The 21,365-nt window shown below is 44.5% G+C and overlaps 1 protein-coding gene across 6 annotated transcripts in view; it reads left to right on the top strand.

Moving 5' to 3' along the window:
* Positions 1–21,365, top strand: part of TNS3 (tensin 3) — a 281,319-nt gene that overhangs the window by 45,698 nt on the left and 214,256 nt on the right. The window contains exon 1 of one of the 6 annotated variants that reach the window (XM_055710380.1): positions 5,782–5,799. The exons of the other annotated variants lie outside the window; for them this stretch is intronic. Within the exon in view, the coding sequence (XP_055566355.1) occupies positions 5,797–5,799 (3 nt within the window). The 5' untranslated portion in view covers positions 5,782–5,796. Of the gene's footprint in view, positions 1–5,781; positions 5,800–21,365 lie in introns of those variants that run through there. 6 annotated transcript variants of the gene reach the window in all.

Raw genomic sequence — 21,365 nt, 5'->3', positions numbered from 1 at the left:
GGAGGGGGAGGGGGCGGGGAGGCTGCGCCCCCCGCGCTGCTCGGACACCCCCGGCTGTCCGGGAACGTGCCCCTGTGTCGCTTTTGGCGGTGTTGGGGGGGTCCCTAAAACGCCCGCGGTGCGGGTGGGTCGGCAGCTTTGCAGCGCTGTGAGAGTTTGCTCAACTTTAACTAATTCTGCTTTAAACCCACCCCCCACCTACTCACCCCCTTTTTTTAAATTTTATTTTTACTTTCTGACTGCGGGTAAAGGCAGAGGAGCTGCCAGGAGGGTGGGCGGCACCAGCAGGCCCCCCAGGGGGACTCGGCACCCCGCACACCCCCCGGCCCCTCCGGCCGCCCCCCAGTTTGCTGGCAGCCCCCTGCGCCTGCTCTGCCCCACGCGCTTCCTTCTGGGTTACTCCGAAAGCTTTGCTTCAGCAGCGGATTTAGACTAATTTCAAGCATCTGTTGAGATGTTTCTGCTGCCTGGGCTTCGGCACGCTACAGCAGCCTCCCGCTCCTCCCGCCTGCTTCAGCGGGCAGCCTCCCGCGTCTCAAATCCTTCTGAAAACATACTGTTCCTGCTGAAACCTTTTAGGATTGGTTTCCTAGAAATTCATGAATAATAATGCACCACACATGTGGTAAACTGTGGCTGTGCACGTTAAATACTGGTTTCCAGCTCCCTTTGACCTCTTGTGGGCACCCGAGCTCTGAAAGCACCGCCATCGCTCCTGTATCTAACGTTTCAAACCGAGCAGCTTCAAATGACCATTTTATTATAAAAAGCTGCCAAGGAAGTATCTGAGTATGTTTTCCTGCCAGAATTGCTTTCCTCTGAGGTGTAGGGTGGCCAGTGTTCAGTTGTAGACAAGTGACTCATTTAAAAGGTTGAAATTTTTGCCTTCTTTCAGAATTAGAAGGAGTGCTACTCCATTTGAAGGCATATACAATGATCTCCAGTGATTTCTTGCCAAAGAAACTTTAGTCTGTGACCTTAGGCACAATATTAAACCTGAAGTTCATAATGTTACCATGGAAAGAAAAATTACTTAACAAGCTTGCTTTTTTTTTTTTTTTAAGAGATTGGTGAATATCAGTTCTCTAGCAACTCTTAGCTCCAGCACCGTGAGCCTGATTTTAGAATCTCAGTGGAGCGTGCTTTACTCAAGGGGACATTCCCTGCTGGTCACTGCATAGTGCCTCAGTTGGCACCAGGACCCCAGTTTTGCTGGATGCTCTTGAAACATGTTAAGAAAACGTTCCACGCTGTATGCCTTTGGGAGCAAAAGCCATGCCTTTTTCTGTTTTTCATGCCAGCGCTTACATTACTGGGACTTGGTTAGGGATGGGTAACCCTGTTGCTCAGAAACGGCGTCACGCTGCTGTGGTACCAGCTCACCGTGACAGTCCTGCCCCACCACACTCTTGTTCCTGCTTTTTTTGCTGTCTGCCTGGGGCTGTGCATTGGGAGCCTGCTGCTCTCCAGCTAATGTATGTTGTCAGTGCTGCTTTAGGAATAACTCCTTTTGAGCTAGATTTTACTCCCAAGTTTCTTCTTGATTCTTCCTTTTCTCTGTTAAGATATTTGGAAGGGTCAAGTGAGCCTAAGTGTTGAACTCAGGAGCAGGAGTACAAGCTGAATGATGTTAAACTCCTCTTTCTGTGACACTTAAAAGGACAGGGAGAGGGTAACACTGAGCCAGGAGATAAAGAAATGTGGCCGTTTCCTTCACAGCAGTCTGTAGGGATACAGCAGGGACCGCTGGGGCTAAGCAGAGCTTCACCCCCCTTGTACCGAGTTCCGTGAAATGGATGGTCTGTATTCTTCTCTTACTATGTATTAGTATAAATCCAGAGTTTCTTCTCTGAAACCAATTGCATTTCATCGGTTTTAAATTAGTATGAGTGATAGGGGAAGCTGGGCCAGTAATTCTCAAAAAAATGGTTATAAAATGAGTTCAAATGATGGAGTAGTCTACAAAGCTGGCATCGGCTGCAATTTATGCTGCTATTATGGAACAGAAAACATGTGGGCAGGATGTATTAACATCAGTGGCTTCATTTTACATCTGGAACATGAAAAAGGAGGCAACAAGCAACAGCTTAAAATATTAGCTTTCTATATTGTTGAATTTCTATTGATCTTTCTCTTCCAGCAGGAAGATATATAACTATACAACAGACCGTCTGAATTTCTACCAGTGGGTAGTTGAAATAATTGTATTATTAGACATTCTGCCTCAGAATATGCCAGAAGGTCTCTACACAGAGTTGAGGGGGAAATAGCATGAATTTGACTCTAGGAGCTGTAAAGAGTGAGGGGGTTGGTTGGTTTTGTATTTTCAAGGGGAGGGGTAGATTTTTCTAGTGTGATTACACAAGACACATATCTTTCTCTTGGACTGAATTGGACTCCATGGAATCATAATTCAATGGACTAACTATCCATTTTCAGCTGTAAACTGTAACTTTTCAGCTAACTGAAAACTGGCACTAATGACACAGGTTTGCAATTAAGGTTTTGAGGTAGGCTTTGTCCTCAAGTGATTTATCAGCTTGCGGGGGAGGCGGGGGGGCGGCTGCTGTGGCGGTGACTGTTGGACCCCCGGTTCGGCCTGGGCTGGAGGTGGGACTGAGTGCAGGCACCAGCCCTGGCTCCCTTGCTATTGGCAAACCTTCCTGAGCACCGGAGTCTCTAAATCTTTACTTTTTAGCCACATCTTTAGATGTCTTTTTCTTTGTTTATAGTACTGTAAGGAGGGTCAGACTCCCTGAGCAATCTGTAGTGCGGTCAGACTTCTTAGAGGAGCAATTCCCGGGTTTTTTTTTTCTTTTTTTCTTGGAAGTTGGGTGTGGGAGATAGGAACTTGTTTGCCCATAGTTTCAGATGATTTCAATTCAAGGACTGGTGTCTTTACAGCTCATAATGTTTTATGATAAAAACCACCTGTGTTTTGTGTTGCTGAGATACCTTTTTTCTTTTTCAAGAGAATATCAATCCTGCTCTCTTCTATCAGCAAGCAAAAAAGCAATAGTGAAAACCGAAGCGCAAAGTAAGTAATTTTTTTCAGAGCTGCTTGGCAAATACACAAAAGACTTCAGGATTCTTGGTCCTCAGTGTAATGCTTTTCCACTGAAACACACTACTTTTTAAGTCAGGAGTTGTCACTTGTGCAAAGCAAGGAAAAAGGATGGTCCAAATGGGTCTTTGTGCTGCCTTCTATCTACAGCAAGCTTCCGTGTTGTGTCTGAGTAGCTCTACTCTGGGTGAAGTTGTGCAAAAGTGAGGATGCTACTCTGCATCAGAGGGTAGTCACTGATACTATGCAGTCCATCATCTCCCTGCGGGAATGTTCTTGCTTCTGCTACTGATAACTTACTAGTACAGATGAAAAGTAGTTCTTCCAGGAAAAAAGATAGATTTTTTTTAAAGGGTTTCGGGATTGAGTACTAAGCGAATAGCAGCATTGGCCCAAAGCACCCACGAGCTCAGAAGGCTTTACCATTGTTTCCTCGCACTGTGTTATGCAACAGAAAAGTCAGAATAAACCAAGAATCTTTAAGAATAAATTTTATTTCCTTTTACCGGTGCTAGGTCCTCTGTGCAGATGGCAGGCCAAGGTGATGACGACTGTAGAAGCCTCAACCCGTGGAGGCACTGTTAGTCAAATCCTGGTCAAGAAACTGATCGGCCCTGTGGGCCAGTCCTACTTCTGTTACTAAATGTGTTCCTTCATCTAATTAATACATTCTGGAGGAAAGCAGCATTGTTTTTGTGACCGTATGTAAGCGGGAAATCAGACTATGTGCCTTGTTCCCACTCCACTATTATTTAACCAGTCAAGTTAATTCCTGTGATGCTATCCCTGTTGCTAACGTTATTTAGTACGTGAGAAGTGAGGGGCAGAGGAACCCAGCCCAATACTGTTAATACAGCAACGATGTGCAACTGCAGGTCTTTTCGAGGTCTTCAGCACAATATCTGGTTCCTTAAGCGCAAGTTTCCTGTCACATTTTTAATGAGCAAGGAAAGGAAGAAGCTTTTCAAAAACCTCAAGAAATGTTAGCTGCTGTGTCAGTTGGGTTTCGAATGGGTCTCAGGCAGGTGAAGTGTGCTGAACATAATGGCTGTTATGGAAAGGAATTACATCTTCACTTTGGTATCCTGCCTTCTGTCTGACAGCTGCGATCAGTCCTGTGGAAAATAGGCTGGAGCATTTTCAGTCATTTTAATCCAGTTTTATAGTGGTTTTAAGGAAGAGGGAAGTAAAAAAAATAATTATTTGCTTATTTTTAGAAAAATAAATGCAGCTACAAAACTTAACAAAAATAATTTTTTAGAGGAACTGATAAGAAAAGAAGGATTTAAACCACTTTTTCCTTCCAAAAGAATATTAAGTGAATATTAGGAAAGAGGAAGTTCCCCAAATGGCTCAAGTGATGTCCCCTAAGATGTACAACTTTCCCATGAAACTTACAATAGAAAACAATTTTTTTAGAGTTTGTGGGTTTGAGCATTGCTTTTGCTTTATAATTTCAGAATTGTTTCTTCCCACAGACTACCAGTGTTAAATTGTGTTATTCTGAAAGAAAGTACATTGTTGGTTCTGGTGGTTTGTTTGTCTAAATAGGGAAGTTTCCTGGATCTTGGACAGTCTTTGGTTATCCAGAAAACTGTTAGAATAAAAGTCTCGGAGAAAAGCAAGGGAGAAACAAATGTGTTGAATATAAGTAGGTACAATCTGCTTCAAATTTAGCTGGCTAAAAGCAAAGAGATTAAATAGTTTCAGTCACCCCACCATTTCATAAAGCCGTTTCTTTACACAAACGGCTCAGATCACAATTCCATTGCCGATACACATTGTTTAATCATCCAAACCAATGATTAAATTATCATAATTGTTACTCAAAACATGTGAGTCCTGTTACGATCTGTGGAATAAGATTCATGCCCCTTTTCCTGTTTCTCCTTCATTCCAGCTGGTCCTTCCTCCTGACCTCAGGGCTGATGCAGACCCCATGGCCCCCCAGCAGCAGCGAGAGCTCCTGCTGATTTTAATAAATGCTGGAGTAGCACTGGTGCCTGAGCAGCAACTGGCCTCTCTCCTGAAACAGTGAAATGTCAGCAGCATTTCCATTCCTCCTCCACTCTGCTCTACTCCTGTGAGAGGTTGAGGAATCCTCATGAGCCTGCCATGGTTGAACATGCACTGAGCTCCAGCAGCAGGGTTCTGCATTCCACAAAGCACTTGAACATCAAGCAGTTCCTTAAGCCTGTTCCTGTACAATAAATTCTTAAAGGCTTGTGTGATCTTGACAGGTCTAGAAATTGAAAATGAATCTTAAAGATGACTTCAGATACTTTACTGAATTAAAGCTGAGGAACATTTAATACCCTAGTGACCTAGTGCTGGCCATGATATATTTCCCCCTCCTCCCCAAACAGAACAATAAGAATGCCCTCTTATATTTTCCTCCGAAGAGATAACTACTTGGTTATTTCATTTTGTTTTGTCGCATCCTCTTGGAAACCTTTACAAAACCAGCTTGCTTGCCCACTGCCCTCCTTTTCCTGGTGATGTGGGTACATAGATCACATGATGCTTGGGTGTGAAACTGTATCTGTGATGTATCCTGGTACAGATTTTCACTGGTTTAGCCCTAATATTTCATCCTTGAACGTGCTCGGTTGTGTGTGTGTTAAGGCCCTGGCTTAAATACCTGCAGCTGCTGAACTGGGATCTGATTCTATGGCTCTTACAGCAACAAGGCTTTCGGTGCTGAACCCAGCTCTTCGTGGATCTCTTACAGCATGGTAAGAGACTACACGTGCAACAGAAACCCCATAATTAAGGTTTAAGAATCCTGATTCAGTCTCATACAAAGCTGGTAATGACCCCTCAAAACCTCCAGGCAAGTGAAGATACCCTTTACCCAGAAAATAATTTGTACAGGGTATGGTGCCCTGGCAGTTCAAATACAAATACCCTGCTGAAAATGAAACTTAGATTTCAGGGGGCTTTTCCATCCGTCTATGAGTGGTAGTTAACAGTATTCTTTGCGTTGACCTTCTTGTGTGTGTGCTGGGTTGGGGAGATGTGTGTCAGAGGGACCAAGGGAGGAAAAGGAGAGTCAGGTGAGAAGCCAGCTAAGCCTACAAGAAACCTGTGAGCTGATGTGCTGCACTCCTGCTTTATTTATGTGAATTCCCACTATCTAGGTTTGACCATTAAAAAAGGGGCTATAGCGCACAGTACGTGGCAAGGCCGAGTCCCAGCGACTGGATGTCACAGCTACCTTAATGTCATGAATTCATTTTATGTGACCCGCCACTGTCTGCGATTGATCGCTTCAGGGAAAAACCTTTCCCTTCCACATGGTAAACACCAACACCCTCCCCCCCGCCCCCCCCCCCCAAAAAAAAAAAAAAAAAAAAAAAGTGAAGTGGCCTTCTCATGAAAACAGATGAAGAGAAGACAGCAGTGCACTAACCTTTTGCTTCCTTTTTCCTTCCAGCCTGCTCTGGTTTTAATGCCTAAAGAGCCAAAACAAGTGGGGTTAGATTTGTCTTGCTAGAGACAATTTTGCCATGCCAGTTCAAGTAAACACAGTGGGAATGTAAAAAGTAAGCATGTGCCCAGTGCTGAATGTATGCTAGGTGTTTCTCAGCATGTGAAGGGTTGGGATTATTTTTGTCCTAGTATGTGCCCTCTGTAGTTCCTTGCAAGATGGTGGGGAGAGGAGTCTGACTTTGCTTTGTGACAGCTGAAGGCATTACAAGATGCTGTTTGGCAGCTCACCCATTTAGGACTTGAATAATGTTTTTGTCTTTAGAAAAAAAGCATTAAAATAGTCCAGGTTTTCTTGCATTTGTTGTCTGGTGTTCTGTGCAGCCTCTGCCCTACGATCTCACCAGTTTCTGAGTCAGAAATTATTGTTCTGCTTAACTGGTAGCTCATTTTTCTTGGAGAATTACTATGGGCTGTATTTATGAAACCCTGTTTTCTTGTTGAATGACCTGCCAGTTGTAAGATCAAGTGGGGAAAGGAAGTTTGACCTAGAAGGCACAGTGCAAATTTTATTACCACGGAAGGACAGCAAGAATAAGCATAAGCATCACCTGAAATGTATATGTACACCTTTCTGCTTTATGTCTGAAACAATTACGTTGATTAAAAGTTCTGTTTGTTTAGGTGATCATTGAGAATGCCCCTACCTTCAAAATTAGTAGCATATCCAAAATAAATCTTGTATGTAAAGTCCTAGAGGTTCTTTTTCAAATTAAGCTAATGACAACCTCTGTTGTCACTTGTAGGAAGTATGGGAATTTTTAAGTGATCTTTTTGATTCCAATTCTGCATTTTTTCCACTGTCACAAGACAACACTTGTTGGCTGTAATGAAATACATGGAAAAGTGAAAAGACACTGAACTAAAATAACTCGGTAATACAGCCTGTAACAGATCTTCTTACTTTAGTTTATCTGTGCTCGAGCCATTGGTCAATACTGCTTTCTGCAATAATGGGTTTCTGGCTCTTTGTTTTATTCTTATAAAGGTCTTTGCAATTAAACCCAAATACTGCTGCCTTGTGGATTTCCCCTTCTGGATTAAGGGCGTGAATCACTTTTTCAGCTATCACAAATAACATAGATGTGAAATGTTTTTAGAGAATCAACTGCCACTGTTGTTTATCAGAGCTGTTCCAGATTTGCAGAGAAAAAACTGAATGAAGCTAGAGCTAACTGAGGTGAGCAGGCACTCTTGTTCATTCCTGGCCTGTTTCATTCTATAGCACATACATAAAACTAAAGAAAGAAGTCAGAGTCTTTGAGATTCATATTTGTTATCAGCCATACAGTACATTTTCTTGTAGGGACTCTTATCAAACTTCAGGAGCTCGCTACGGCAAGGATGACCACTTCATGATGGTCAGGAGGTGGTTCAGTCTGGTATTTCTGAATGGGCTTTTGAAAACAGAGTTCATTCCCAAATCCCATGTGATGACCAGCTTTGACATGCCTTGTTCCCTGACAGTGCTGCTGTTAATCCACAGATTTGTCATGCCGTTGTACTTGGTTTGTAGATCTTCCCACTGGCCCCAGTCCAGCTGGTCATGGAAGTTACTCCCTGTCTGGGGAAGGGCCAACCCCTATTCCATCCCCATCTTTTTTTGGCTTCCAACTTCAGCCGGCGGCAACATAAGGAGGGCTGATAATGCAAGAGTCATCCTGAGGTGACTTACTGTTTTCTAAAACCCTTTTGGACCCTGTGGGCTTTAAGAAAAGTTACTTACGTCCCAGATCCCCTTTGTAGTCACCAAAGCTGGGATTTTCTGTCACTTCTTGGACACTTAAGTTATAATGATAAATCTAATTGTACCTTTACTTCCTGGGTATGAATATGAGCAGCTTCTGTGGCAGGAGTTTAGCTTTTTAATACAATTAATACATATATTTTTACAAAATGCATAATCTGCATGTGTACGCATGAGTGCACGTGTGAATGCCCACACTGCTATGCATACCAAGTTTCTTGTGAACCCCAGAATGTATTTGACCACATGGCTAAACTGGTGGTGGATTAATTTCAAGTAATGAATCAATAGTAATAATGAAGCAATAAGTCATGATCGTGATGGATCTAGGGCACAGCCCAGAATGGTTCCTTTCCTTGTGATTTTTAACAGTCGAATGATGGTTTTATGTACACTGCCTTACACATGGTGTGGGGTCGGGCGTTTTTTCAGGAGCTGTGACACACAAAGCAAGACGCATGGTTTTAGTGCCCACACAGATTTCGGGACGGAGGGGCCAGGTTGGTTTGGTTTTGACTGTGGGACCTGCAAGAGCTCTGTGAAACTGCTGTTCTCACAGCTAGCTGGCCGTGGGCCTTTTGTACCTTCTGCCCTGAGAAGGTGGTCATCCACAAACCTTCCCAGCTCTGACCTACCCCAGCGCCTCCAACCCTGTGGAGGCATTAGCCCTCCGTTACGTGTCTGGCAGGAGCGTGGAGCACGGCTGTTGGAAAATGGGCTGTTGCTCTTGGGTGCATCTCCACTGTCAGCAATACCTGCCGGGCCCATCGGCTCTGCCACCGCGGCACCAGGCAGACAACTGTATGTGACATTCAGGGACAAAAGACGTGGAGAGAATTGGGGTGATATGTGGAAATTCTGTGTATTCTTTCCTTTCTGTTAATTGCTGGAGAGCTGCCAGTGATGAATCAGAGCTTGATGTCGTAAGCCACTTGTTATTTATCAAAAACAGCTGTAAGGGGGACAGAGAGTGAATGTGCTGTTCAGCATCTTGTTTCTGTTGCTCCCTGTTCTTTGTGATCCAGCTACAGAACACTAACGGAGAGCCCTCTCCTAATGCTTTTTTGTCAGTTGTCCAAGCAATCAGAGCCAACAAATGGTTTTTTAAAGTAATGGACTCTCAGAAACTAATGCAAGTTTGGGACTTGAAAGAGCAAAAGGTTTTAATTATGTTTTTAAAGCAAATGTCAAACATAAACTCTTTTTCATGTCCGTCTAAGCCCAACGGGTGTGGAATGCCTGCTTCCTGCCAAATCTGGTATTAACTATGGCTATCGCTTAGAGGGAAATTAAAACCATTTGGGTCTTTGTCCTTGAAGGCTCCCCATACGATTTATGAAGGCTCTCTGGAGATTTATTGCAATGTCAGTTCATGGGTTTTCAATGCATGTATTCAGTGTGGTGCTTCAGCGATGGGCTGAGCGTCTTGTGGTCGTGCAGGCAGTGCTCCAAGGGCTCCGTTTTGGTGTATGCAGAGTGGCACCACACCTAGGCATGGGCGCGTGCACATGCTTGCTGGTGTGAGACAGAAAGAAGGACGGTACAGAAAAGGAGTGAGTTTAACTGGGGGATTTCGACCTAGATTTCATACAGCTGTCATTTTGGTGGGCAGTTAAACAAAGGGTTGTATTTTTAGCCTGTCTTTAAGGTATTTGGAACAGTTTTTCTTGCCTTTGTGCTTGAATGGGGAAAAGTGCTACTTTGTGCCTGAGTGGTTTTGATGGGCACTGTAAGAAGAACTATATTCACGTGAAAATAATGATTGTAAGTATAGCGCTTGGCTCTCCAGTGCTGTGGCACCAGGGGCAGTGCTAACTCCAGGAGGGCTGAAGTCATGCAGAGGGTGGCCAATCTGGTGCCCTGAGGTTCCTGTGGCTGTAACTTGCCCAAGCAGGAGGAAGCTGAGGATCACAGTAACTCCTGACACAAATGTGTGTCTTTTGTTAACGGCCTGTGAGAGACACTTGGCCCATAACTTTTCCCTGAGTCAGCCCTAACTGATTTCCCATTCACTTCTGAGTAGTTTAAATTGCATCAAGTGTGTCCCTACCTGGGAAGGGAAGAGAACCTGTTGGCTCAAACCGAACAAAACTTGCAGGATTTTAGGGTTTGTGGGCTGCGGTGTCTTAAAACCAGCAATGTGAAGGCAAGAGCTGTACTGTTCTTCACTGTGGAACCATGTCAGAACAGTAAGGGGGTGTTTTTCCTTTCCTCTCCCTCATTTGGGAAGAATTCCTATTTAGGAATGCATTTACACCAGGAGCAGGAAGACTCTTTAAGCTGTGAGGGTCCAGACAAGAGGAACACTGATAGAATCCTCAAAAAGAGCGATGGGGTAGCCTCTGTGTCACCAAACCGTGACACTTTACAGTGTTCCCCACAGAAAAAGGAGCTTGTTTTTAATGTCAGCTGTGATCAATGAATGCACTGAACACCATAAAAGGAGAAATGGAAGAACACGGTTTTAAAAGCAAAAAGATGTTTTCCTTATTCATCTTATTTCTCCCTTGCGATCCATCCTGAAAGGCCGGATGTAGAATGAATCGGACAGAACAAAGTGCTTGGTTTCATTGTGGATGGCCCCATCTTGGGAAGCAGAGGCTCTTCGAGGAGGGCAGCAGCTGAGCCCTAGGCAGCTCTGACAGGGATTCCAGCAATGCTTCTGCTTGGGTTTTGCAGCACTGTGGAAGTCGTCAGTGTGACAGCAGTGGGATGTCATTCAAAAACCGAGCAAACCTGAACAGGTTTCAGCAGTGTCAGAGGGCATTAGATGGAAAAAGGAATCATGTGGAACTCGCCAGAGAACAGTGTTTTCAGTTTAAATTGCTGTAAACTCCTCTGAATTCCAACTCAGATAAAGTTAGTTGTAAAGGACTGGCTCGCCAGGTTTGAAAATATGATCTCCGCTTTTTGCTGAAACATGGTGAGAACGAGAAAACAGGATGAGAATGATTAACCTTGCTACAGGATTGTGTACAAAATGTTTTAAAGGGGTAGCTGTTATGAAATACACTGTGTCTTTCATAATATTCATATTCTCTCTGTTGCTTCCACATACTGTAGAAATTTTCATTAAGAAAAGTACATAATTATACTTTGTTACAAAAAGTAAAAGCAAGGAATAAATAAATAGCAAGAATCCTTAATACTACCACAGTTGCATTCCAGTGCTATCTTCAGTATGTCAATTAATTATCACCATAACTTTTTAACGCTAAAGATCTACTTAATTGAATTACTGCCTTCGACACTGCTGTACCTTGGATGTGACTGCAGACTAAAACCTGGCTTATACCTGTCAACACGGACAGAGCAAATACGAAAAGTGCGTTTTCAGGCTATGTTTACTGAGAAGAAAGATTTGAGTTAGGAGTTTGTGGTATGAATCTGGGATCCCGACTTGAATAAGCATCAGTTCACAGGGATTTGACACAGATGAATGGGCTGCTGGCTGCTGGATTCTTGAAAATTCTTTGAACCTCTGTTTTTGGCTAACGGCAGGGGGGGAGAACCACATTTTGCTCTTCCTGTAATAAGTCAGAAAAAACCTGCCACAAGGCATTTGTCCTCTAAAATCCTGTTGGCAGTTTGGGCCATTATACAGAAACTGGAAGCCAGGATGGGAGAGGAAGCCTTGCCAAGAAATCCTAAAAATGGAAAGCTGAAAAATATTTCTGGTGTCACTGGAAGACTTACACTTCTAATCACTTTCATATTGTGACCTTAAACTCTATGAAAATCAGAGTGCATTGAAAGCATTCTTCTGAAAATACTTGCAGATTTAAAAAAACCCAAACTTGCAAGCTGTACATTGAACTGTGGATCGTATTCTCCTAGATGCTAAGAAATCTGACTGCTCTCATTATATAAGGTAAAATTTAGAAATGTTATTACAAAGGGGGTTTCCCACCCCCGCTCTACCCCTTGTGCTGTCGTTTTAGCTGAGGGGGTAATTGGATTCTGGAATGCAGAGGAATTTATAGTTAAATCTCACTTATCCAAATATTAATACTATTTTCTTATTTGAAGTGGGATAATTTTGCTGTAAGCTGCATTGTAAAAGGAAAACACAAAAGGTCATGCTGAAAAAATATTTAATATATAAATAATTCTAACAGTTCTTAAAAGCTGTGCTTTTTTGCCCTCCACATGACTTTTGCCTGCTCTGTGTAAGCTATTTTTCATGTATTCTCTTTCTTGTAGACTAAATACTGATCTAACAGAGTGCAGGAGCTGCAGAAATGTTCAGGGTGTTCAGCAAGATACATAGTGATTATTTGCTTCATCATGCTGCCATTGAAGATAAGTTCTTAATGGATTGAGGAAAAATCAAATTACTTAGGAAAGGAGGGCCAGTAAAGTGTTAACTACTTTGTTAATAAGATGGGTTATTAGTTTTTTCCCTGAGTTGTTTTTCTTTCTTTTCTTTTCTGGAAACTCTAAATAAATGAAAATGTTGAGATGGTTCAGAGATTCAGTGTAGACAAGAACAACTGCAGAATAACAGAGTCCTTATAGGGACCTGGTTTAGCCTCATATTGTGTCCTTTTTCTGTGCTGTCTCAGTCCTTTGCATGAAAAAAAGGCAGAGGCTGATGGACTAATCCAAGAGTAGTAGAGATTGTAGTTTTTGGTAGTGACAAAAAAGGGAGGTGTCACTCAGTGGTGAAGGGAGATCTTTGCGTTGAGCTTATATTCTTACTTACATGTGTCCTAGATTTAGCTTAGCTATTTGTTTTCTAGAGTATATCCCAAATAGTGTGGTGTATAATGTCTATACTGACTTACAGATCTGAAACCTCAGCATCAACATCCAGCATCAGGATGTTGGATTTTATATCTTACACTTAAATGAAGTGACAGGAGAACCTGTAGACGCTATGTGTTGGTGCTGGGGATGCAATGAACTAGAAATCCAAGTACCTTTTACATGGTGAGTTGTTGCTGTTCTTGCTGCGGTTGTTGTTGATAATAACGATAATAATTTCGAAACCCATCTATCCATCTCCTGGTCCCACCAGGTGAGAAGAACTTTCTTTATCTGTGTGACCTGCAGATTAAAATGATGCTTGCAGCATCAGTTAATACTTCATCTGCCCACCTTGCTTGTCTTCTAGCCTACTCTTTTGGAGAGACGTGTCGACTAACTGTCAAACCTCGGTATTTAGCTTAAGGAGCTGGGGTGCCAATATCCAAAACCATGTTCCCAAAAAGTCCTTCTAAAAAGCTGCCTTGCCGCTGGAGAGGGCTGGGCTCACTGAATGCTCTCTTTGTCATTTTTGCAGCATGTCGCTTTAGGATGGCTAAACCAAATAGATCTGGTGGTGTCTAAATCACTAGTGGAATGACTTTGGGGTACAGTCTTTGCTTATGTGGGTTGGAAGTTCTTACAGGACCTTTTTGCCCAAGAGGGAGCTTGCTTTGGCTGAGATCATGCCGTACGTTCCTCCAAGGCACACAGAGACTGGGGATTGAGGAAAAATACTGTACCCGGTGTCACTGTCCATCCTGGCCATGATGTTATGGTGACTGGAAGAACAGCTCAAAGTATCAACTATAGTACAGTTTCATGGGCCACTGGATTATGTATATTTTGAGATGCACTTACTCTGACTTCCACTGGTTGACCTCTTTCTACTGACTGGAAAGATGTCATGCAAAAACCTACACAAGAGAAGCAAATGACTTTAGGGCAAGGTACAAATCTACATATGGGATTATAACCGGTTTTGATTTTCTTTTGAATCACATATGAAAATACTTAGCTGGGACAAAACATCGTGAGCTGTGGAATACTTGCAAGCTCAGTTCTCACAGTTAAAAACTGTACAGAGTGTGGGAAAAACAGAAACCTTGCTGTGGAGAGAGGCTGCCTCTGAGCCGAATGGGTGGCATCTGAGACAGCCGATGGAAAGGGCAGGAGGAGGAGAGGGTTGGTAATTACAGCATCAGATACATGCAACTCTCAGGACGCAGCAGAAATGATAGGTTGCAAACATAGTTGGAAGAGTGCACCCAGAAGTAAGTTTGCAGGGACATGTTTTCATTCTGTATAGATGGTGTGAGGCTCACGGGCTTTTGCTGTGGTGCTGACCGGGAAGAGAGTTCAGGGCTTTTGAAATTATACAGTGCTGTCAGTTGCAAAAAGTGCAAAAGGGAACATCACGTCTTGCTTTCTGACAGATGTAAAAAATCTGGGGCAGCAGTTTGGTGGTGTTGAGTGCATGGATTGTGTGTTCTTGAAGCACTGTCCTTGGGAGCTGAAAAATTGGCGTCAGCAAAGAAGTGCTCTGGCTTTTGCCCCCTGGGTTTTTCTGCCTCAGCACGTTGCATACGTTCTTCTAGTGTTATGACCATCTGAAAGGAGAGGTGTTTATAAAGGTGCAAAAATAGTTTTCAAGGAGATGGGAATTATTCTATGTTTTTAGCCTCTGTCAAAACTGTCTAGAAGATAAGCATGAAGATCAAGGGAGGGAAATCCTGACTGCCCCAAATATCTGCTTGGGTTGCTAGAGCGAGAACATCAGCCCCAGACCTTTCCTTAGAAAAGGCCTTTCCGTAATTGCTCCTTGCCCTTCCGATAGCTGCTGCTGCTGCTGATCTGAGGGGTATGGCTGAATACCTGTGGTACCCATCTGCAGCATGCTCTAGGGCGGTGAAAACTTCCCAGTGCTGGGTGGGAGGTGTGGGTTGGGAACGCTGTGCTTTCCTTATGGAACTGGGGTGGCAGGCGGTGGCAGCATCAGCCAGCCAGTCCAGCCAGCACTGGTCCAGCACCAGGGCAGAGTGGGAAGTGCCGCCACCAGATGGGTCCGTGTAGGGCTGTTTGGAACTACCATGCATGTGTGCACCTAGGACACTCTTATATATGCTGTGGCCTCTCACTACGTGATACAGAAATCATATTTTTTGTTTGTTTGCTCCCCTTCCCCCCTCAAATTCCAGATGGATGTAGCATGGAGGGCTGGGGAGTTGTAAGCCCCTTCAGCATCCCCCCGTCTAGTTGTACTGGAAAGCGCCAGGTAAAAGCAGAGCAAGTGAAGCCTGAGAAAGACTGGCTCCTGGGCAAGTGGATGAAGGCAAATGAATCCTGAGAAGAGTTCCACAGTATGTTTTCCAATGCTTCAGCTCGTGCTTAATCTATCATAATTAAGGCTAATTACCAAAAGAAAAGGGAACATCAGAGTTACAGCAGTATAGGGCCACTCAAGACTGTGTTAGTTCCCCAGCATTTGCATACAGTGTGATCTGCCCTAACCAAACCCTGTGGCACTGGTAGGTGAAGGGAAATCCATGGAAACCTATACTGAAGTCTTCTTGTATGCTTTAATTAGATCTAATGCTTGGCCATGACAGTTTTGTCAGAGAAAAACAAAGGAAAATTAGTCCCATTGCCACCTTCTTCCTCCTGTTCAGGCTTTCTCTTCCCCCCCAGCAATGCACATGCTGTTTGCTATGGGATTGCTTGTGGTCATGTACAAATGAGTTGCTATGGGAAGTTAGATGAGATCCCTCTGAAACTGATTCTGGAGATCCTGAGTAAAGTTTCACTGAAACTGTAACCATTTACCGGAAGGTTAGCTGTTCCTGTTTTAAGAGTTTAATTTGTATTGTGGGGGAAAACAAAACAAAACAAAAGACCCTGAAGTACAATACATTCATAAATCAGAAGGAATAAACAAATTCTGTTCCATTTCTAATTAATTTTTATTATAACTTTTTTTTTTTTTACTTTAAAATTACATCCTGCTTACTACAGCAGACTTGGATTTTTTAATGAAAAAAATATTTAATCATTTCCTTCCTTTTCAGCTGTTGTTAACTGTGGTCTCTGGGTTACTACAGGAAGAGTATCTTATTCCTGACTTCCTGATCTGCCTGCAAGCTGATATCTGGTGCCCTCCTGAAATGCACAATATTGATTGTTGGTCCACCCAGCCATGCCAGACTTATGTAAACAAGGTTTATGCAGATGCCAGAGAAGCAGACATTTTATGTTTACTCAGGGTCTTTTGGCATCAAGAGAGAACAAACATAACACATCCAAAGCCACATGCCTTCTCTAATTGCACCTATATTAGATTTGGTGAAGGATCAGTGTTATGTCAAGCAAAGGATTTTACTGATTAAATTACTGATTGGTAGCTGTGCAGGCCGGCTCAGTCCTGAGTCTCTTTTTGGCTCTCGACAGGAGGAGAAACTGATCTTTAACAGATACTTCTGTCCCCACTCTGCTTTCTTCCTACCCCATCTGTGTAACAAAGTTGCTACTTGATCACTTTCTTGACCTTAAAGCTTTGGCAACTGGGAGAGAGGAATAAAGAGAGAGGGTAGAGTAGGGGTGACTCTGAAGCAGGAGGCAGGAGTGAATGTGTAAATTAGAAAAGGAAGGGAGAGAGCAAAGGAGATCCTGAGCAGGAAGGACCAGAACTGGGTACGAAAGCAAGAGCTGCAAAGAAAAGTGGATGAGAAGTGAAACAAAACTAGCTGAGGAAATTAGAGATGGGGTGGGCAAGAGACAGGGAGAGGGAGCAAAGGATGAAAACCCAAGAAGAGATAACTTACCACAAGCTGCATGAATTTCTGTAATATGTATGTATTGGCTTACGTTAATATTTATCTAAAAGTTATGTATCTAGGCTATTAAGAACCTAGGCTTCCTGCTTCGGTATCCCAGAAGATGATTTATTCAACCTATGTTAAGCTTGGCTACTGCTGTTTGCTGACTACAGAGGGAGCTCAGACAGTTTAACTTAAAGGCTGTAGTCTGGTAAAATGATTTCTATTTACTATATTAGAGTTGGATATTTGTGTTTTAAAAACTGTAAAAGATGTGGCTTGCTTAGATCTTGGCGTCCTTGTGGGATCAGGATGGAGCTGTAGGTGAGCACCCTTACAAGTGAGAAGGAAAAATTGTTTAGGTCAAAGTAACCTGGCTTGACATTTATGCTTTCTTTTCACCTGTGTGTAAAGAATACAACAGTCATTTGTTTGTGTGTGCTTTTTAGATCATTAAAGAGCCAAGTCTAATAGCTCTTTAGAGGTCTTGCCAAGTTGTGAGGGTGTAAAATGTAACTGTAGGAAAGGTCTCTGAGCATAGCACCTTAGAATGGAGATTACAAAAAAAAAAAAAAAAAAAAAAAAGAGAGAGAGAGAGAAAAAGAAGATTGTGATTACCTAAGAAAATTAATTGCTAATAAGCTATCCCAGTCTCCCTGGTCTCCACACCTGCGATTATGATCTCCCAAAACTTCAATTCCCATGACTGAGACTATAAGCCTTAGTTACTGTTACTCAATGTGAATTAAAGGATCTTTGTATGTTTCTCCGTCACCTGACTGCTAATTACTTACCTAGCAGCACTGAAAGCGACGGGTTTGTCTTCAGTTGAGAAGAGGAAAGCATTGCTTTGAACTCAGTTGCATGAAGCTGGGATGCTTATGGAAAAAACATTGCTAATTGTTTTTTGAGGGGAGAAATTAAGAATTTCTCACACACGCACACACAGTTCTGCCACGTTTACATGTGTGTCTGTAAGGGCAGGTGTTTCTCAGTCCCTGCTGTTTCAAAGTAAAGTATTAGGAACTTTTCTTCTGCTTCGCTGAAAAAGTCTTGAGCCTCTCAGTAGGGACGTGCTAGGAAACATCTGAGCATAAGTAATTTTGCTGCAGTGCTGCAGGTGGTCCTGGGCGCTGTGAGCCGCCGCAGAGGTCAGGTTCGATTGCCGCTGGGTACCTTCGTACTGGGAAGCCAGAAGGATGTGGTGATGTTGGCCTTGGCTGTGCCAGCGGTGTGGTTACTGCGGGCGTGTGAAACATTCGGACACCAAAAAGCAGAAGGGTATAGAGCCCGTGTGTGGGAAATGAAAGGGTGGAGCAGGCAGGCAGGGGTTTACACAGGGAAGTGCGACACTGGCGTGTGCGGCCCCGGGATTAGACATTGGCGCTCCTCTGTGCAGCACCGGGAACGGGCTGCCCGGGGGCCGGGCCCTGCGGGGGCTGCGCGTGCCCTGCGGGGGCTGCGCACTGGGGACAGCGGGACACGCCTGGCTGCGCGCTGCCGCCACAGCCCGGGGGCCCGGTGCGCCCAGCCCCGCGGCCGGCAACCCCCCGGCCGGCACCCGCCGGGCAGCAGCCCCCGGGCCGGCACCCCCCGGGCCGGCATCCCGCTGGCTGGCACCCCCCGGGCAGCACCCCCGCCGAAGCGTGACGCGGGACTTTGCTGCTCGGGCGGCATCACGCCGCTGCCTGAGCATCTCAGCCGGGCGGGGGCACAAATCGGTCAGCAATGGGTTGCCGTTAATTACCGGCTGTTGGCCGCACTGCCGGCCGCGCGGCTCCGGGAGCGCGTAGCGGGCGGGGGGCGGCGGCCGCGGGGGGGCGCTCAGGAGCCGGCGGGGAGCGGGGGATGTGTTTGGGGTTTTTTGTTTTGTTTTTGGTTTGGTTTTGATTTTTTGGGTTTGTTTTGTTTTGTTTTGGGTTTTTTTGTTATTACTGTTTTTGGGGGGGTTTGTATTTTTGGCTTTTTTTTAAATCAAAGAGCTGTTTCCTCCTTCTCATTCTAGGACTAATTAAACCCGCTCTCTTTTTAGTTGTATTCTAGTATTTATATTTTCACATGGTTTCATAGAGTTTACCATGAACAGCTTCTGAACTTGGCCTGTTTTTGCTATTAGTTCATCCTTTTCCCTTTCCCTAATTAACCATCACTGCCTCTTGTTTCCCTGTATATCCTTTTACATTCTTTTTTAGCTGTATTTTTAGGGTGCTTGTGTATTTATTTATTTATTTATCTGATTGGTTTGTTAGTTGGTCGATTTTATTTATTTATTTGCTTGTTTGATTGATTGAATTTATTTATTTGATTATTTATTTAACCATTTATTTATTTTATTTACTTTTTTTTTTAAATTTGTTGTAAAATGAAAGAATAAAGCCATAACACAATCCTATACAACCCCCCTGTATTTAAGGTAATGGTTATGTAAATCGGGAAATGGCAGTAGTAAGGATGCCCATGCAAAGAACCCAAAAGTAAGCAAAACTGAACCCCAAACTCAACCACCAAGAAACACTGCAGGCAGCTTTTCCTTAGGCCTATAGGCAGCATCTCGGTGAGCTGTAGCTGGCATAAATAAATTCGTAACCTGAAAAGTGTGTATTTATTTAACTTGATGGTTTCTCTGCTGAAAACTGAAGTGCCTAAAAGAGAAAGCCTGGGATCTATCAGACCAAAACCTGAACAGAAATTGTATAAATGCTTCCGGAAAGAGGAACATCTCTGGTAACTGCGACTCCTTAAGAGACCCTGCTTTCGCTATACCAAGCGCTCCTTCCTCCCACAGCGCTGCAGGCTGGCTGCTGGGCTCAGGTGCAGCCTGCCAATGAGCCTGGCTCCATCCCTGGCACTCCGGGAGCCATCCAGGTGATCCAGGCGGCACTGCGGGGTGGCAGTGAGGTGCCTCAGGGGGGCTGGTGAGCACAGCGATACTCGGTGTTGCATGCCAGCTTTATTCGTCCTTCCAGCTTGCTTTCCTGCTGACTTTTAACTTGCAAGCAAGCTACCTCCTAAGTTGTGTCAGCTGCCAAGCTGACTGTTACACAGTAAATGTGATATTTTCCAAGCCTCTGTTCTGCAGCCTGAAGGAGTCCTGACACACTGCCATTAATGCCAGGGCCCCTTCCCTCCTCTCCCTTGGGCTGCCACAGCCATTGCTTGACCCCAGGCAAATTAGTCTCCATCCACTGCTCTCCATCAGCTGGTTTCTGTACATCTCTGCCGTTGTTCATTTTGTAGCTTCCTGGGAGTCTGGTCCTCCATTCTCCTTGCACTAGAGAAGGAGCCGCAAAATGTTAGGTGGCATGTTCATCACTGACAGAGAATTTTGTCTCAAATGCATTTTTGTAATCTGGAGGAGATGAACGAGAGACAGAAAAGCTTCTCCTCCCTTGGGTGTGGTTGTAACATGATGTGGGTCTTGGTCAACTCAACACACAAACATAGGCAGTGAAGATTCCCTTCATGCTGTTTAATGCTAACTTCTGCTTAGAACATGAAGAAGAAAAAGAGAACGGGAGAGTTTTCAATAGCACAGAGTTCAATCGTTGGACTTTGCTGCCCCAGTTTGCTGTCCTGCCTCAGGAGGGAGGGGGAGCGAAGGGGACCCCTTTGTGGCCAGGGATGGGGTGACTGGTGAGGCCTTGCCGTGGTACCTGCCAGCTGGCGGGAGGGAGGGGGCAGGCAGAGGCCAAGCTTTTGGCAGGTTTGTGAAAGGCAGAACTGTTCTGTTGATGCGTGTCCCTCTTATCACCCAAGGACAATGTTAAGTTTGAATTCAGCTCTGGCAAATGCTGCTTTTCTCTTTTGTGCTGTAGATGCTGAAGCTTGTGTTTCTTTGCTGCAGTTTGGGTTGTGAAGAGGCAATGAAATGAATGCCCTTTGGTCTGGGAAAGGGAGAGAGAACTGGCAAGTGCATTTAAAACAAACATTTCTTTAAATTACTCGCCAAGGCAACCAGCTCTGGTGCCAGAGAGTTCCATGGGTTTCCTAAGCTGGGAAGACCCCAGGGGAGTGTGGAGACCCGCCAGCAGCCGGCAGCTCATAGGAGAACAGCTGCAAGAGCAGCTGACGAGGTATGGGCAGGGCTGGGGGTAATGGCAGCCACCCCGCTGCTCCCACAAAGGGCAGCCCTGGGGAGCACCAGCGGCCAGGACGAGTAAGTAGGGCATGGCACTGGAGGGCCATTCCACTGGCCCAGTGGAGAGACTTGAAGTCCACATAACCCAGCGGGTGGGCAGTGCTCTGTGACCATCTGCACAGGTCAGGGGCCCGCATACTGTAGAGAAGTGAAGGCAGCAGGTTGATGGACATTGATAATATACTGTAGAGGAGTGAAGGCAGTGGGTTGATTGACATGGACGATGTGCAGCTGTAGCTCGTTCCTGCTAAGTGGCTAAATAGCCCTGAGGAGTGTGGGAGAGGGGCCTGGAGAAGGAAGAGCCTGGAGAAGGAAGAGCCTGGATGTAGCAGAGACAAGGAGCAGTGTGGTCTGGCCTTGGAAGAATGG

The sequence above is a fragment of the Falco cherrug genome, chromosome 4, assembly GCF_023634085.1.
Source record: "Falco cherrug isolate bFalChe1 chromosome 4, bFalChe1.pri, whole genome shotgun sequence".
NCBI classification, from domain to species: domain Eukaryota; kingdom Metazoa; phylum Chordata; class Aves; order Falconiformes; family Falconidae; genus Falco; species Falco cherrug.
Note: the sequence above shows the minus strand (reverse complement) of the source record. Positions and strands in the feature narration are given on the sequence as shown.